This window comes from Geotrypetes seraphini, chromosome 10, assembly GCF_902459505.1.
Source record: "Geotrypetes seraphini chromosome 10, aGeoSer1.1, whole genome shotgun sequence".
Taxonomy (NCBI): domain Eukaryota; kingdom Metazoa; phylum Chordata; class Amphibia; order Gymnophiona; family Dermophiidae; genus Geotrypetes; species Geotrypetes seraphini.
Window position 1 is genome coordinate 80,162,872 of NC_047093.1, and position 18,660 is coordinate 80,181,531.

Genomic DNA, 18,660 nt, shown 5'->3' on the forward strand with positions numbered 1-18,660 from the left:
AAAAGATAGCACTAAAGTTCCACAGTGACTGTTCCTTTCAAATGTAAAAGAAGTGCAGATATTTTAAGGAGGGCTGATACTGATTCCTAACCCCTTTTCACTGTTGTTTCTAGCCTATTAACAACCAGAAAACAGTGTATCTTACTTAAAAATGGCTACTTAAGTTTGCCAAGAATCATTTCAATTTTAAGACCATTTGTGTTGTAAATACCTGCAGTGGAATGCTTTATAAAGCTACATACTCGTATATCAGTATATACATACATACACACACAAACAAAAAGTGAAACACACAGTTTTCAAGTGTTTAAATACCACAAAACGCAGACACCCAAAGAAAACTTGCAGCATTCAAGTATACACATAATGAATCTTACATGTTGCAGCTCTGGCATTTTGACATCCAGTCTTTCACAAGACATAATGGACAGTGATTAAAAGGCATGGACTGAATACTTCACTTCTTGGCTGTTTTAACTTTGGTCATTTTTATCATTTTGAACCACACTAGCAATTGTAAATGTTTACTGATATAAATGTGCCCATTTTTTTTGAAACCCAGATGACAAGTGCATCAAGGTTTATGCAGGTACCATGAAGGGAAGAATTTTGCATTCTATTGTTTGAAACAATCCTCACAAATTTATAGTACCAAATCTAGTCCTTAAATAAGGGGGTCTCCAAGTTATTTTAAACAATAAAGCAAGTCAGATGATCAGAAATTCATGTATATATGGACTGCTTGAATATTTTAGCCCATTATATATTACATGATGACACTGGGACTTGACATTCACCAAACACATCTCTAATTCAAAATCATGTATGCTAGCTAGTTAGGGTAAAAAATATTTTTACTAAAAGTATCAAGTGGGCTGAATTTGGCCCACATATTGGATGTCTCTACCTTAAATGATAAAATACACATAAAATACAAGTCTACAAAAATAAAATTAAGTTATGGGTTAAAAATCAGAACTTTTGCTTGAAAAGATCAGCTTCAATTTGAAATCTATAATGTTCTTCAGTCTGGGACATCTGCTACATTCTAGACATAGAACTGGAATGGAAGTTTAATTACACAAAACTGAGTTATTTGATGATAATCAAATCCAGGATTTATGTTCGTATGCCACGGGAATTGTTCAATAAAGTTTTTCTACACAGGCACAATATGTGAATAAGGCCCTATGTGTCAAAGTCTACTGTGATGTCTTGAACATTTCTTTCATTTGCGTTGTCAAAACTGTTTTTGCCATGTTGCTGCTTAAGGTGTTTTCTTAAAACAGGTTTATGGGCAAACACCATGTCACAGTAGTTACATTTATGGGGTTTATCTCCACTATGAAGATTGAGATGATCCTGCAAGGAACATTTCTGAGAAAATGTCTTTCCACATATTTTACATTGAAAAGGTTTTATTCCTGCATGCACTCTCATATGTCTGTGGAGATTCCCTTTTTGTGTGAATGTTTTGCCACAAAGCAGACACATGAATAGCTTATGCATTTTTAAGTGGTTGGCATAGTTTTCCAGATGTCGAAACACTCTGGTGCATTTAGGACACTGATGATGCCACTGAAGTCCTTTGTCTAATGACCTGTTATTGGGTCCAAATATTTCCTTTGCAGCTAGAATGACATTGTCTAAACCAGCATCTGAAAGGGAGTAATTTTGCAGTTGGTTTTGTTCCATTTCTCCAACTCTGTTTTCCACAGTCGAATTAATTAAAGAGTGTTGTGGTTCTGATGAATGCAAGGCATTTTGTTCTGAAGATGTGAAATCATTCTGATTTTTTTTACTCCTAATATCCAATACTTCTCCAACTGACTCTATTTTGACAATCTGGATTTCACTATCCTCCATATCCAGACTGTCTTCCGACGGCTGGATGCATGGTGAATCTTGGATGAGAGAATCCTCTCTCTCACTGTCTTGGTGCCTGACCAGCCCTGAAGAATCTGTTTTCTGTTCGCACTGCTCTCTAGCCTCTGAAGGCTCTTTAGGTCTTATAAACTTCCACAAAGCCTGTGTACATTTTTCCACAATATGGCGCATTTGCAGAAAGCTTGCAGCAGTTAAGTAGTTAACAAGCTCCATTTCTGGGAATTCCAGCATACCACTGTAGCAGGAAAGCAACAACTGTCGCCCTACTTCAGAGCGTTGTAAGATGGAGATTTTCACTTCCTTTGAATCATTCAATAAAAACTGATCTCTTAAAAAGGGTGAACCTGCTGCAAATACAATTTTATGTCCATGGACTTCCACGTCGTCTATGTACACCGTAACATCACAGAACTTGCTCTCTTCTCTCAGTTTGTTCATTTCTTGTAACATTGAATCTCCATAATTTTCAAATTTGAAGTGAAGAATATCATTTGTTTCACTCATTTTGGCAGACCTGAGAAACACAAGTTTAAAATGACTATCAATTCCACTGAAGATTTGGTCAACTTCATACTTTTTGCCATTTGTATATTTCTTTCTACTTAAGTCTGTAAGCATTTATAAGCCTAAAAAACCGTGAGAAGTTCTGAGAGAAAATGTACTTCCTCTGACAAGTTACACAGGTCAATAATTCAATAGGACTCATAATTACCTTTAAAATGCTATATCCTAATATTGGCTATAAATATTAGTATACGTTATTTATAACAGTTAATTTAAATGTTTTAGAAATGTGGATTATACATAAACATTAAATTAAGGGGTCCTTTTACTAAGGTGTGCTAGCCGTTTTAGCGTGCGCTAAATGCTAACGTGTCCATTATAGTCTATAAACACGTTAGCATTTAGCGCATGCTAAAATGGCTAGTGCACCTTAGTAAAAGTACCTCTAAATCAGGGATCTCAAAGTCCCTCCTTGAGGGCCGTAATCCAGTCGGGTTTTCAGGATTTCCTCAATGAATATGCATTGAAAGCAGCGCATGCACATAGATCTCCTGCATATTCATTGAGGAAATCCTGAAAACCCGACTGGATTGCGGCCCTCAAGGAGGGACTTTGAGACCCCTGCTCTAAATCAAATAAAAAATAGTACACGTGTAATAAGTTATAAAGGAATGCCGTCACTTTTTGATAAGAAAACAAATTACCTTTACCTGTAATATTAGGAAACAAGCAAAGTCAAAGAGGAAAGGCATAGATACATTCTAAGTTTACAGCACATTGCTATCCTTGCACAAGCCTTGAAAGTACGACATCAGAAGCAATGTGATTTCTAGGCCTATAAAGTACTGATGCCACAGAAGGAAATTAACACATTCTAGCAGATGCCACCACAAAATCCATATGCAAATAATTCTTGAAAGATTTCAAGTTATTTATATCATACACAAATATCTCCCCCCCACCCCACCCCCAGTCTCACATATTTGGCTCTTGAGATTTTTCCTGTCAATGTGCTTAAAATTCTGAAAAGCAAATAAACAAAAAGAAGCAAAAAATTTAACACACAAGGTGAGATAATAGGTCAAACAAAATAACCAAAATAATAATAAAAATGCAAACAAACAGCAAGAAAAAATATTCCTAGTTCCTAAAATGTGTTGACTGGCACTTAAGTTTTCAAAATATATTTCCACCCTGTCTAAACAGTTTTAAATTTGGCTGGAAACTGTTCAGTACATTTAATCTAGTCTAAGCAATACAATATATATGTAGCACCCACTATAGTACCTTATTCCTTTTTCTGACATGAGAAATCCAGGAAGTTCTTTGAAATGTTGTTCCCAAATCTGGAATGTGCGACGCAACCAGTCATCTGAGGAAATAAAGAACATTTTCAAACTGATAAATAATAGGCAACATTAAAGCTGGCTTTTAGAAACCTGCATTAGAGGTTTCTACCACCTGTGAGTTAAATGCTCCAATGCTCATAGAATTCATATGAGCATTAAATCATTTACATCTACTGTGGCTTTGTAAAAGGAGCCCTAAGAAAAACCAAAAACACAGTAATGTGACATCGACAGTAGCTGAATTTTAACCTTGCCATAACAATCTGATTGGGGGGAGGCTAGGGTGGCAAAAAAAAAAAAAAAAAAATCATAAAAGCAACATTGTAAGATTAGATCCCATATAAGTGGGAAATGTACATGAAAAGGCAAGAGAAGAAGAAAATCTATATTTTCTAATTATCATAGAAATTGTCAGTAATTAAAAAACAATTTCAAAGATAATTAGCTGGTAGGCGTCTACTCCAAGGCACCTACTAGAAAGCATGGTTAAGAGCAGTTTCTTGGTGGATTTTAGGGATGGTTTGACTTAGGTGCATTCATTTAGCCCAAGAAAACCCTAGCATAAAATGGCACCTAAGACTACTTAGGTACTGCTAGGTGCAATACTATAAATAGCACCTAGTGGATGATTGACAATTGCTCTCATCAGCACCTCACCAAACTTGTTTAAATTATGAAGAGAAACATCTATTATTTTATTCTTACCTGCTATACTTCTTTTCTTTAATCACACTAAACCAGTCCAGAACCTGTGGGTTGTGTCCATTGAACCGTGGATAGAGACAGAAATATTAGTCCTGCGTGTTTCACTCTATAAGAGTATAGTGCAGCATGATGTCATAAGTATTTCAAATAATGTAATGGAATAAATGATCTATAAATTATTGTATCAATAGCATACATCTTCGACCCCAAGAAAATCAAGGGGAGAGTAAGCTGGGAAAAAGACTTGGACTCCTCCAAATATTCCTCAACATATCCTTTTCACTTGCAAATATCTTCATTTATTTTGAAAGGAAGGTTACGTCTACTTTATTAGGACCTTCCGAGTTAAGTCACCCAATTTGTCTGCAGTTCATAACTTGAAAAATGTAGGTTCTGAGGTACTTAGGAGGGAATTTGACCTGGTCTAGATGGACTAAAGGAAAGAAAAATTAGCAGTTAAGACCTCATTTTTCCTTCCTTGGTATTCTCATTAGTCCAGAACCTGTGGTATGTGGCATTGATATGCTCAAACTGGATAGACGTAACTTTGTTGTGAAATGCATCTGTGACAGGGAAACATGATTGGGAAGGAGATTCAGAAGAAGCACTACTACATATATATTTTTTTAAGTCAATGAGGCAGATTTCGCTCTTCCTAAAAATAAAAACACACTGAAAAAGGAAAGTATAGGGCAGAAAGGAAAATCTATAACAATGTCATTCCTTTTCAAGAATGAAACAAAAGGAAGTTGAATGAATTAATCCATTCAGAAAGAGATGTTTTGAATAGAGAAAAAACAGAGGTTTCCTGATGCAAACAAGGTCCCTACTTAATGTAAGTCTCCTTTGAAATGTGTACAGTAAAACCTTAGTTTGCAAGCATAATTCGTTCCAGAAGCATGCTTGTAATTCAAAGCACTCGTATATCAAAGCAAATTTCCCCATAAATCATGGAAACTCAGATGATTCGTTCCACAACCAAAAACTTTAGTATAAAATACCATACATACTTGGGTTGCAAGACCTAGCTCGTTTAGAACAGTCACTACACTCCTGCAGGATCAGAGAGAGAACCATCGGCTTAGTTGTGATGTGTGTATACTGTATGTACTTGTATTGCAAGACATTGCTTGTATATCAAGTTAAAATTTAATCAAATGTTTTGCTTGTCTTGCGAAACACTTGCAAACTAAGTTACTTGCAATCCAAGGTTTTACTGTATTTTATTATGTATGGAAATTTTGTGAGCCGCCTTAGGGAAAGGCAGATTAGAAATGTTTTAAATAAATAGATATCAGGAAAAACCTTTACAGGATGAGATATTTGCCATGACCTTTGCAAAGTGCTTAAAAAAGAGGGATCACAAACATCCTATGAAATTCTAGTTGTTGTTTTGGATAGGAGAAAAGTGGATAAGTACATCTCGCAGCCATTTTTGAACATTTGATTTCTTATTTGAATATACATGAGAACCTCCAAAATAAATACACACAAAAAAATAGGGATAAGGACATTGATCTGGTAGCATTTGTACAAAAATGGCCACTCAGACATCCCTGCAGAGTTCTTTAACCCAGATTCATATTCCCCTACAGCTCTTATTTTAAATGATGAGCCCTCCAGAAACAGGGAAATACCTGAATACATACCACCTCAATAGCCACTTGCAAAATGAACAAAGAAAACAGAGTTCTTATTTATCTACCATCTTAAGTTGGCTGGTTCGTGGTGTTTGAATGTCTCTGGAAAAAAGTCCAATGTTGTTGGAACAGAGCCTCAGCCCCTGAAGAAGTGTAGCAGTGAAATGTCTGGCTAGCTGTCAGTTAAGTACTCTTCTTTCATGAGAATATATAGTGCTCTTCTATACAATAATTAAACACTACAACTTTGTATTAAAATATTTAGTGAGTAAACTAAGAACCTGCACAAGACCAATGATTAACACCTTACCCCAGCCAGGACATGAAAAACTCACAAGTAGTGTCTTGGGTGTTTGAGGTCTTGTAGATAAACAAGAACTGTTTTGTTTATTCATTTAGCAAGTGGTTATCAATTAATTGAACAAGCAGTCTTTCTACATTCAGTTTGGATTATCCCACCTCAATAGCCACCAGGCTTGCAGGTGTCTAATAGTTATAACAGGTATTAGAGAATAACACGGGGACAAATTTGTTCCTGTCCCCGCAGAAACTCAATTTCCTCGTCCCGTTGCCATGAGTTTTGTCATTGTCTCTGTCCCATTCCTGTAAGCTCTACCTTAACCGCACAAGTCTTGAACCCTTATGATTTTAAAGTGCAGATGAGGACGGAGCTTGCAGGAATGGGGCAGGGACAGGAAAAGAACTCGCGGGGACAGGAAAATGAGTTCCTGCAGGGACAGGGAAAAATTTGTCCTCATGTCATTTTCTAATAGGTATCTCTAGGTTTCTGGAGGGCTTACAATTTAAAAGGTAGGAGAGATGAAGCGGGATTTAAACTTGGGTTCTCTGGTTTACAGTCAATTGCACTGACCATTAGGCTACACTTTAGGCCTGCTTGCTGCTGTGTTCAGAATGCTCATAATACCTGTTGTTGTCAGGGAGCCTAGTTCCCCTTTCCAGTGCCACTTTCAGGGATGAGAGAGGGTGACAGCAACCACTGGAGGATTATGAGGGGTCATACATTAATCCCTCCAGTGGTCAGCTACTCAAAGCACCTATAATACCCTGGATGTAACTGAAACAGGCCTAACTTAGGACGTTCATCTTTTTGCCTTGGACATTTTTTTCCCCATTCAATTATTGCTGCTGGATGTTCTAAATTTGGGGGTGGCCTAAGGGATCTGGCCAATCGGAATCTTATGCCACTCCCAGTGCATCCCAGAATGTGCTGCGAATGGGGCCTAAGATTCCGGTTGGTCCATGATGCACCAGGAAGGGGCAGGCCCGCCATTCATGAGAAGGCGGGCCAGCCAGCTGGAGGCAGGAAGGATGCCTCTGGCCGGCCAACATTTTAAGGTGTGTGTGTGGGGGGGGTTTTCCATTGGGGGGAATGTCCGTGATGTGTGTGTGTGGGGGGTTCCGGCAGGAGGGACTGGGCATCCCTCCTGCAGTCAATGTATTGGGGGGGGGGTTTCCAGCAGGCAGTGGTGATCTTTGGGGGGGGGGGGAGAAGGGGCAGCTGCTAAACTTACCGCGATAAGCTCAGCGGCCACGTCTGCTTATCTGCTTACAATTTAGGCCAGCACTTTGCTGGTCTACATTGTACGCATCTACCGTGAGCCTAGGGAGGTGCATAGGGCCACCTAAGACTACTTCCGGGCTAAGGCACGCCCATACCTAGCCTTAGGCGAGCTTAGGTGGGCCTACACATCTCCCATGGCTCGCGGAGGCACCTGCAATGTAGGCAGCCTGCTTCAGGAGGGTTTGGTTTTTTTTTTTTTTTTTTTAGAAAGGTGTGACCCAATTGGCTGGTTAGGCAGCATTTGGCTGCCTACAATCGGGATGCTGTTTATAGAATTTGGCCCCAATTGTGCGGATCAGCGACTGAGATAGTCTTGTTGCACCAAGTACACTTATTGAAACTGCTAGAAGGCTTTGACATCAATGGAAAAACTGCTGCCGAGAGGTTGAAGGATTCAACTGTCCTAGAGGTCGAGTGAATGAGTGTTCAAAAAAGGCTAGATGTTACCGGCATAAAAACAGAATATGGGGAGGGCCAAAGGCCCCCCAAAAATGAAAATAAGAAAAATCAAAAATTTTAACATAAGGAAGTAAAAAAAAGAAGAAAACAAGAAAAAATTTTGAATGGGAAGACACTCAAACTGTTATGAGTTCTCCTGGGAGAACTGTATAGAAAACTGAATAAATAAGCGATCTTGGAGAGACTCCAAAAATACAAGACGTTTAAGCTCCTTGGAAGACTAAAAACTGATAGTCCCATGAGCCAACGTTGGATGGGAAGGCACTGGCACATGCATGGTACGGGTGGTCTTGAGACTTCTAAAGAAGTGCCAAGTTTACTTTTGCACTGTCTGTACCGGGGCTCCGTGGATGAAGTCACTAATCTATGAGACTATACTGCCTGCTTGTTCAGGGATAAAATTATTAATTCCCCTTAATGAAAATTATCAGTGTGTAGTGCCGTCCAGAGTGTCAACCCCTCCTACATATCCTTCTACCCAAGCCAGAATTGTGTGCCTACTGCCGACACTGAAAAAACATTGCTCTTTTGCTCTGCAATCTACTGCTTCTCCCTGAGACCTTCAACACCGACAACCACACACAAGCTCAGTTAACGATATTGGTACAAGTTAGAAATGCAGCAGACTGTGTGCCTGCTGACCCATCCAATTTACCATTTGCGTGAAATACTAAACTCAAACAATTATAGTGGATATTAATATCTTTTTCCTCTGTGTGTTTTGTTTCTTGCTGAAAAGCACTAAGCAATGCGGTATTAGTTAAGGTTATAGGTTTTAAGTTTCATGGAAATGAGAGTACTTATGAAACTAAATGGTTGAAATTCAAACAGTTTTATGCTCATGCAATATTTTGAAGACTGTTCTTGATGTGTCTGTTCCCAATTTTTTTTTTTTTTTTTAAAGCTACAAATAAAATTAATTTGTTGTGAGATTCCTGTACTGAATAAGAACAAAAAATTTGTGTAAGGACTGAATAAAAACTAAAATTGCCACCAAGAACTAGAATAAAATAAGAATAAAATATTACATGTTTTGCATATGAATAAAAATTAGAACAAAAATTATTTTCTGGACTAAAATATTACTGATTAAAGGGTGGCAAACAAAACCCCAAATAGCACTGAGAACCAGAATTTCTACTGTTAGATTAAGAAGGGAAGTAGTACTTAATGTACAACTGATCTTCAAATTAGGCAGGAAATGAAAAATAGAAGAATTTGGAAAGCAGATATCTGGGAACATTTCTAAAGAAATACAATCATAACTTCTTAATTGTTCCTGAGGGAGAAGGACCAGCATGAGAAATCTTGAGACTTACCTAACTGAAGATTCCTTCACTGGCATTCCAAATGACAGACTGATGTGATTAGCACTGTTAAATTTTTAAGGAATGATTTTACCCCCAAACTGTGCTTAAGTGTACGCTGACAGCATGGAAGCCAAGCCAAGAAAGTCTCTAAAACCTGGGACTTCTCCAAGTAAAGTACAAAGGCCTGTAGCTATATACCCAAGTAAAGCTAATTCAAAAGAAGCCTCTTGAAAAATGGCAATGCTATCACTGTTTATAGTAACCCTTACAGGTGGTTCCTTCCTAAGACGCCATGAAGAATTCCAAATGTCCATTAATGCTAGCAGCTGCAAATTGCAGAAAAATGCCCAAGACAGAAGGGGATAAATAGCACCAAAAGCAGAATGTGAGAATACTAGCTTCACTGATTCTAAGTACAGTGTGTAACCATATGCTTGCTCAACTCCACTAAACAATCTAAAAGGTAAGGCAGAACAGCTTACCACTGGAACATAAAAACTGGAATCAACTATATGCTATAGCAAAAAGCTTAACTTAAAATTGCTTTGTATATACTGTACTTTTTAATTTTTTAATAGCACAACTTTCAGCTTACCTTGCTTTTGATGCTCAGTAAAATAGAATAAACTGATTTGCAGAACATGAAGTAGGTAATTAACAGAAAGACAGAACAAATAGGGATATGCCCTCTTCTCAAACGGAACATCCTCCTAAATTGGACTGGAAAACTCTGCCAAAGAAACACCCACTGCTTTAATTGAAAACAATTCTGCGAAGTCTAGCAGGTTTAAAAAAAAAAAAGAAGCAAAAAACATCCTGCACTATATCAAGAGTAAAGAACTAGAAGCTTGCAGAACAGCAAGGAATTGTGAAACAGAACACATGTAATGCCTTTTCCATTAACCTCCAAATCTAGCTGCTTTCAGAGGAGATGTAGCATCATAGCTGAGCTTTCCGAAGGGAAGATTAGGTACTTACCTTGATAATCTTCTTTCTAGTTAATAGACACATCATTCTTGAAGAACTGGGTAGTCAACCACTTCCCATGAGATTCTGTGTATTAGAGCTGCCCGATTCTCAATTCAAATCGATTCGGTGTTGTTTTTTTAAAATCGGCCTTACCGATTCAGTGGTCAGATCTCAGCTCCTTCACTCCTGTAGCAACAAGACCGTGATTGGAGAGAAGGTGCAGGCAGAGGAGGCAGTTGTAAGAGCAGAGCTTCCTCTTGCTTTAGAGCATGGGTGTCAAACTCAATCACATAAGGGACCGAAATCTGAAAAAAAGGCTAAGTCAGGGCCAAATTATTTATTAAAATATTTAGGGGTCCTTTTATTAAGGTACGCTAACCGATTTAGCGCGTGTTAAATGTGCACCTTAATAAAAGGACCCCTAAGTGACTAAGGCTTAGTCTTAGCAGAAATATAGGGTTACAACGTCTCCAACCCCCACACTGGCTCTGTGGTGAAACAAAATAAATATTGTAATCACAAAACAGAAAATAAAATTATTTTTTCTACCTTTTGTTAGTCCCAGGCTCTGATTGTCTTCTGATAACTTGCTTGCCAGGGTTTCCTGCCCATTTGTTGTTTTCTTCTTTCTCCATGCTAACCATCCATCTTCCATCTCTGTCCTCCCCTTCTGTTTTCCTTCCCTCCCCTAGAGGTCTGGCATCTTTCCTTTTTTCATCGCCATCCCCGCAGCTGCAGCGATGGACCCCACCATCCCCAGATGCACCATTTCTCCTTTTCTCAACTACCCTTTCATCCAGCATCTTTCCCTCCTTCCCCACCACCCCAGAGTCCACCAGCTTTCCCTTTCTCTTCCCTACTTCCCTCCTATCCAGTATCTCTTTCCCCCACCCCATGTCCACACCATCCCTTGTGTCCAACTTCTCTCCCTTTCTGTTCCTTCCCTCCCTAAATCCCATTGTCCACCATCTCACTCTCCTCTGATTTTAGACCCATTTTTTCTTCCCCCCATCTCCCTCCCTCCAGTCCGGTATATGCACATCTCTTTGAACCCCCCCTTCCCTCCCTCCTTGTACTTCTACACCAGGATCCCCCTGCCCCTTGAAGGCCTGCCCCCCCCAAGGCCTGCATGTTCCCCCCTTCTTTGTAGCGTCCTCCAGCTTCCCCCTGGCCTCCCTGTCTAGAAGGATTAGGATACGTCCAGCGCTACGCACGGACACGAGACACTGTGGCGAGAGGCTCCCCCCAGTTCCTTGGGACTCCTTTTCCCTGCCCAAAAACTGTTTCCGTCCCACCCCTTCCCCATCTCTGCACCTGCTGCTGATCCTGCTGAGAAGGAGAGGGAAAGTTGCAAATCTCCAGATCTGCTGGAATTATTGTCCCGATACGGCAGCCTGCAGAGAGGATCGCCAGTGTTGTAGATATCCTTGCAGGCTGCCGTCTGTCTCCGCAGCACGTTCCCTCTGCCGCAGTCCCACCCCTCCTCTACCATCAGGGGCAGGATCGCGGCAGAGGGAATATGCTGCTGAGGATGGTGGCAGCCTGCAAGGATCTCTACAGCACTGGCGATCCTCTCTCTGCAGGCTGCAGTAATTATCTAAAAGGTAAGAGCAGGAGGCCAGAGGGAAAGCTGGAGGATGTTCCAAAGAGCACCTAAGTACTGCTTATTTCTTCTGACTGCCTCTTGGACCCAACGACTGGCCAGAGACCTCAACCTCCACCGGAACTCGCGTGCACAGTTGGAGGGAGGAAATGCAGTTGGCTCCAATCCTGGTAAAAAAAATGCCATGAAATCACTCAGCCTGTGCTCAAGCCCTTTATGAACAGAACCTGGAGCGAGCTTTGCTCTTAAGGGACCAGTCCCTAAGCTCCAGAACTTTTAGTGCAGGCTGACCAAACGGGTGCACTGCAAAGCAGTCTGCCCCTTGGCTACAGACTTTTGACCTCACAGTATTCTCTCTCCCGCAGTCATTTATGTCTCAAAGCTGGGAGCCTCTGCAGCACCAAAAAGCCTCATGATCAGATTTTTTTTTTAACCCGAATTAAAGGAAAAAATTAACCTGAGCAGGACAGGCTTCTACATCTCGCAAGTAGAGAGACAAACTGAGGAATTACAGGACAGCCCAGAGTGATGGGAGGCGGAGTGAAAAAAATGCTAATTAGGGTCTCTACACAGAATCTTGTGGGAAGAGACTGACTACCTGAGTGTTCAAGAATGATGTACCTATTGCACTAGAAAATATTTAAAAAAAAAAAAAAAAAAAATCAAGCTTCAGTAGCAGGAACATTTTCCCACGTTTCTCTGGTACTCTATTGGACTGCCTGGCTGAAGAGGGAAAGTGTGTTCAAAGAATAACAGAAAACCCATGCTGAGCTCTCAGTCAGTCCTGTACCCGAGATAAACACTCAAAAGTGCTAAAACTAGAAGCATACTACTTCTGTAACCTGCTGAAGCAACAGTATGAAAATAAGGAACCTTCTACCAGAATGCCCCGCCCCAAGTATACCTCAGTGGGTTGAACTCGTCATAAATCTAGTCTAGTAATGTGGCCCAAATGGCTCCAGAAGAATTCAAAAGTAAAAAATAAAAGTCTTTTGCTGGTGACAAAGGTTGGTTAAAGACTGAGCTTTCTCGGGAAATCCAGTACTAAGAAAGGCTCTCCCATCATCTGCAAAGTGAGAAAATATATTGACTTGCTAGCAGAGAATAAGCACTGAAAAGCATTAATTAGTGCTGCAAACTGCTGAAAGCCAGGTATCCCTATTACTCTCAAGTTCCTTCTAGGAAACAGAAGCTTTAGCCATCAGGGAAGATAGGAAAGGTGAGTGAAGGGAGAGAAGTATAGAACCAATCTATTTGTTTCATATTTTATAGATCTATACACACACACACATTTTTTTTTTTTTAAATGGAGCTCTGACTTTCATATACAGGAGCTGCACAGTTAAACTACCATCCATCAGTTGGAGATAGAGAAATACCGACGACATCATGCTCCACGATAGCTTTATAAGGCAAAGCACACATGACTTTTATACTTCTTGTCTCTATTCACTGATCAATGGACATAACCCACAGGTTCTGAACTGGTTAGGTGAGAAACTAAAGAAAGAAAGACTATCAGAGGCAGGATTTATTATCCACTGTATATAAGAGAAAATAATATAACAATTATCCACATGTGGTGGTTCTCAAATTTTGGGCTGGGACCCTAAATGGGGTCATAAAAAGAACTGCTCTCCCTTGCTCTGGACCTCCACTGTGGCCTATGTCAACCAGCGGCAATCAGTGAGTATTTAGAGATTCTACACCCTGTGTAGACTTCTTGCTAAGACCCATGCAAAGTACACACAGGATCCTGTGCTGACTGCTGCCAACATTGCTACCACTTCTGCCTTCATATTTTGGATATGTGTGGGGGAGAGGAAGAAGGGAGCTGAAATGTGCCATTTTGTTATCATCCTCTGGGGTGACATAAATTTAAGTGCTAAATTGGATCATATTAGATAAAAGTTTGGGAATCATTGCCCAAGTGCCTCACATCTCATTTAACAAAACAACATAGGAGGATGCCTTTTTTGTTTTAAGATTCTCAAACTCCCAAGTTGCATTGCAGATAAATGTCACAACATAGTGTAGGAGGTGATGTATTTAAATGTCAGGTGAAGAAAGATGGCATGACAAATGTTGCTATTTATCTCTGAGCTCAGTAGTATGGAATCTTGCTATTCTTTGGGATTGTCAGGTACCTGTGACCTGAATTGGCCACCGTTGGCAGTAGAATACTGGACAAGATAGACACAGTATGGTTATTCTTACATTTCTTTTGGTATAGTGATTGATGTAGGAAAGGCTGAAATCTTGACAATATATTTTACCCCTGTACAAAAAAACCCCAAAAAACAGAAGAGCCCAAGAATACTGAATTCTGGTCCTTCAGGTCTACAATTAGTTTTGGTAGTTAGGGCAACCGAGTTATATAAATCAACCTTCTATTTTAGAACAGGGGTTCTCAGCCCAGAATTTGGTCGGGACACACCCAGCCAGCTAGATTTTTAGGATATCCACAAAAAATACACATAAGATAAATTTGCATATATTACATTCATTGTGGGTATTCTGAAAACCTGACTGGGTTGAGAACCACTGAATTAGAACAAATACTCTACAGAAAAATATGGTAAATCCATTGGATATCCCAAAAACTAGACCTATATATGGCCCTCAGAATCAATTAACATGTTTTCCTATTGTTAATCAAAATTGTTTGCACACATATATCTATGTATATATTGTATACACATACATACACTAAATGTAACAAGTATACTAGTTTCAACTTGTCCTCTGAAAGCATTAAGCACCATATAAATTTGTTAAATCAAGAATATTTTCTTCTGCTTTATAAAAGTTGCTGCCCAGATTTAAACTCTGGTTTGATATGTGTCCTGGATGTAGAGCTAAACAAGCAGAGCGTTGGACTCATGGAGTCGGAGGCAATTTTGGGTGAGGTCAGAGTTGGTAAAAAATGTACTGACTCCAGCTTTAAAATAAACACTTATAACGACTTGCATATTTTTATATGAACGCTTTTTTAAAAGTTATTATTCAGGTTTTTTGTTCAAACTTCAAATAAATATATTTTGTGGTCTATTAGTCCTAATTGTGTACATAAAAAATATCCTGTTTCTGTAAATAATCAAATTTCTCTTAGATTTACTATAACCTTTGATTCCAACTTCTTTACATAGGAGTCAGGTTGGACAGTAGAAAAATAAAGGAGCTGGTCAAAGGTTTGGTATACTGATTCCACAGCCTTGCTAAGAGGTCCAGATTTCAGAATAGGCAAGCAGCTTAACCTATTACAGTAGTTAAATGCATTAAACTGGACAGGTTTGAAGAAGATATTCCCATATTCAAATTTTCAGTGTAAAGGAGGACTATAAATTAGTAAATTATATTATTGATGTGAACTCTATAGTCACTTTAGGCTTTGATTTTACCTTGTGGTCTAGAGCTGTTGTCCCAGGTATCCACTTACAGCTACAATTATTAATATGCACACTAATGCGCAAAATGGGACTTGTAGTAAAATAGCATGTCAACGGCAGTACAGCATGTTAGTAAATCTAGCTTTTAGACTGTAAACTCACTAGGGCAGGAATTCCAACAGTACTATAATCTGCATCGAGTATTATTTGGAAAGGTAAGCTAAACAAACAATGGGGAAAAAAATTTGGTGCCCTGAAATTTGTTCAAAGCATCAGCAGCCTAGTCCCCACTATAACAATACTACCCATAGCATTATTAAATAAAAGTATATTTAAAAAAATGAAAACCAGGCTTGACAATTCCCAGCCTCAGATTCCCAAAGGAACTAGAAATTTCCCTCTGGAACCTGGTATTTTCATGCCTTGTTGCCACCACAGTAGCATAAGCTTTCTCCCAGGGCTGTCCCAAGGATATGAAACACCTTAGGCGAACCTTCAGCGGTACTGCCCCTGCAGCCAAACACCTCCACCTCCACTTCTTCTATCTTTTCACCCCACATAACCAGCAAACCCCGTCATTCCTACCCACCCTCCCAGTTGACCAGCTTCTCATTTCATCTCCCTTCTTGCTACCAGGCCTGCCACTGCTGCTGCCTTATCTTCTCCCAGGCATGACCAAAAATTAAAAAAGAATCAGAACTGTGCAGGGCTTAAGTGCTGCTTTGTCCTGCCCCTTCTGAGATAGACTCGGGACTAAACATGCTTACAGGTGGCTCAGAGTGACACAGCATAGGGGACAAATCATGCAAAAGGGAAGCAGGAGAAGACTCTGGTATATGTCAAAGCTGCGCTGCCACCTTCCCCCCCATCTAAAATCTGCCACCCTAGGCAGATACCTAGTTTGGCTAAAGCTTGACTAGTCCTACTTATCTACAATATATCTCTCTAGGCAAGTTTGAGCTGAGCAGTGCAATCTCTCTCATGCTGTCCTCAGGTTATCACTTTTGAGCCCACCTCAACAGTTCCTGCACCACAGGGCTCAAACTGTCCCACAGCCATGCTAGGCAGAGGATTTTGGTAGCAATCCTGGGCAGGAAGGAAAGGATAATAGTTAGCTAGCCTAAGGGGAGGGACAGGTCTTGCTGTCTCCTGATTATGACTTGGCTCCTAAGTACAAATAAAGTCTTTCTAATAAATAAATACTATTCAAATTTCCAGACATAGTTTCTTCCAGTAAACAATTAAAGGCAATATTTACACTGAAATATAATTTCTTTAAATATGTATATAAAAAGGACTATTTGCCAGAATGTAATGTAAACCTTGGCAGATGAGCTCCATAGAGATCGTATAAGTTCCCTGCTAAGAGCATCCTGTGTATTACCATTAACTACACTAAAGAACATCTAGGGAAGGGTGACTGCTTCCTCCCAGGTAAACCCAACAAGCTGATCCAGTCTTGCTTTTGCCCCATTGTATGCAGAAGATTATAGTTCAGATGTTTTCCATCGATCGCCCTTGCGAAAAACAGAATTACAAACCCAAGCGCACAATGGATCGGGGGAGCGGAGTAAGGCAGGACCAGATGTTCAGTATGGGAACCGCACCTCCATTGTCCAGAGCATTCCCAATCACCAGCTGTCCAACCAGGGAACTTCTGCACCTCACCAGCACAATACCCTCCCCCTGGCAAAATACCGGAAGCTCTGAGCCCCGAAGGAGACACCAACTACCGCTTCCCTTCCACCTACTCCAGGCTCGGGCCTACCTTCAGCCACGGCCGCCCAAAAGAGGGAAGCTCTAATAAAACCGTAACCACTGTAGACCCTCCCCCAAGCTTTGAGAAAAAACATTCAGCAGCGCATCGCGAGACCGCAAACCGCTAGCCACATCACGTGACTTGCGACTGGTTTCAGGGGGTTCCCCGGTCTGTGTCAAGCGCCAAGTGCGCTTGCGAAAGTGAAGGCGGGGCAAGAAAGGGCGCGTGAATGTACGGTCGTTCATACAGTGGTCTCCTCACCCACTCCAACATTTATGGTTCATTGCTATTTATATACCGCCTTTTACAATGATAGCAAAGTGGTTTACAACAAAATGTCGTGAGTCAGAAAATAGAAAGGAACTACACTCCCTTACATGGTGTAAAACCAGAATTGGCTCCTGTTTGAGTGATCTAGGAAGCGATGCTGCAACCCCCAGCTACTCTTAACCGAGATTGCCCAGCCCTAGACAGGGATGTTGCAGCTTGCACAGCATCTTATTTTGGCTCCTTACCTTCTAGCACAGATACTGGATACTAGTGTTGCTGGATTTCTCTGCAAGTTTCCACACTGAATCATAATGCAAATCTATCCGTGGCACGCTATTGTCAAATCGTATTTGTCAGCAATCAATTCTGTTTAGCAACAGCACATCATTTACCTTGGCCACTGGAAGGTGGTGGAACATAAGGATCCATACTGTTTCCCATATTTATTTAGATTTATTAATAGCCTTCAGGAAGAGTTTCTCCCCAAGGCAATTTACAGCAAGTACAATTCAATATAAAACTTACAATTTTGTTAACATTATAAAAGTAGTAAAAGACTAAATATATACAAATACAATGAGTGAGGTAAACTCAAAATCAACAAATTTAATAGGACTACTATGAAACCGTTTCAAAACTATACTTCATAACAGCACTGAAATTCAAATGAGATATAAAACAATGCCAGCATAATACTTATGAAACTAAGTACACAGCAGAATATTCAAATAACATAGTCCTGAAAAAATTAGGACACGCCATGAAATATTCAGTTAAGAAATGCTCACATATCAATGTCAAATCTTTTTTTTAATTTAATTTTATTTATCTCTGGAAAAGAAACAGACTGTACATGCAAGAAACCCCTCAAACATCTCACATTGAGAAGTAGGCTAAACTTTCCGCAGACTGATTTCAGAGACTGGTAGATGGCTACAAGAAGGGTTTCACTGCAGCTATTTCAGCTAAAAGGGGTAACACTAGCTAGGATGTCTTAATTCACAGTTCTTCAACCGCCGGTCCGCAGAAAATTCCTGCCGGTCCGCACAGGACTGGCGAGATCAACATCTTCAATTTTCTGCCGGACCGTGCAGGACCAGCAAGATCAAGGAGCTGTAGTTTGGGCAGGGCCGGAGAGATAATAGGGAGCCTCAGACAGTTTGCTTTCTCCCTTCCCAGCGGCTCTCCTTACTTACAAGCACAGCGATTCTGGAAGGAAGCCTTGGAGCTTTTG

General features: G+C 40.2%; 1 protein-coding gene across 17 annotated transcripts in view; it reads right to left on the bottom strand.

The window, feature by feature from the left end:
* Positions 1-293: 293 nt before the first annotated feature.
* The window catches only part of ZBTB26 (zinc finger and BTB domain containing 26), a 61,788-nt gene continuing 43,421 nt past the window's right edge, over positions 294-18,660 (bottom strand). For 8 of the 17 annotated variants that reach the window (XM_033960546.1, XM_033960544.1, XM_033960538.1 and 5 more), the window contains 2 exons: positions 3,679-3,763; positions 294-2,401 (listed from right to left, as the gene is read on the bottom strand). In XM_033960546.1, coding sequence (XP_033816437.1) covers positions 1,189-2,401; positions 3,679-3,698 — 1,233 coding nt within the window. In that variant the 5' untranslated portion in view covers positions 3,699-3,763 and the 3' untranslated portion in view covers positions 294-1,188. The other 9 variants (XM_033960554.1, XM_033960555.1, XM_033960545.1 and 6 more) reach the window with 9 other exon arrangements.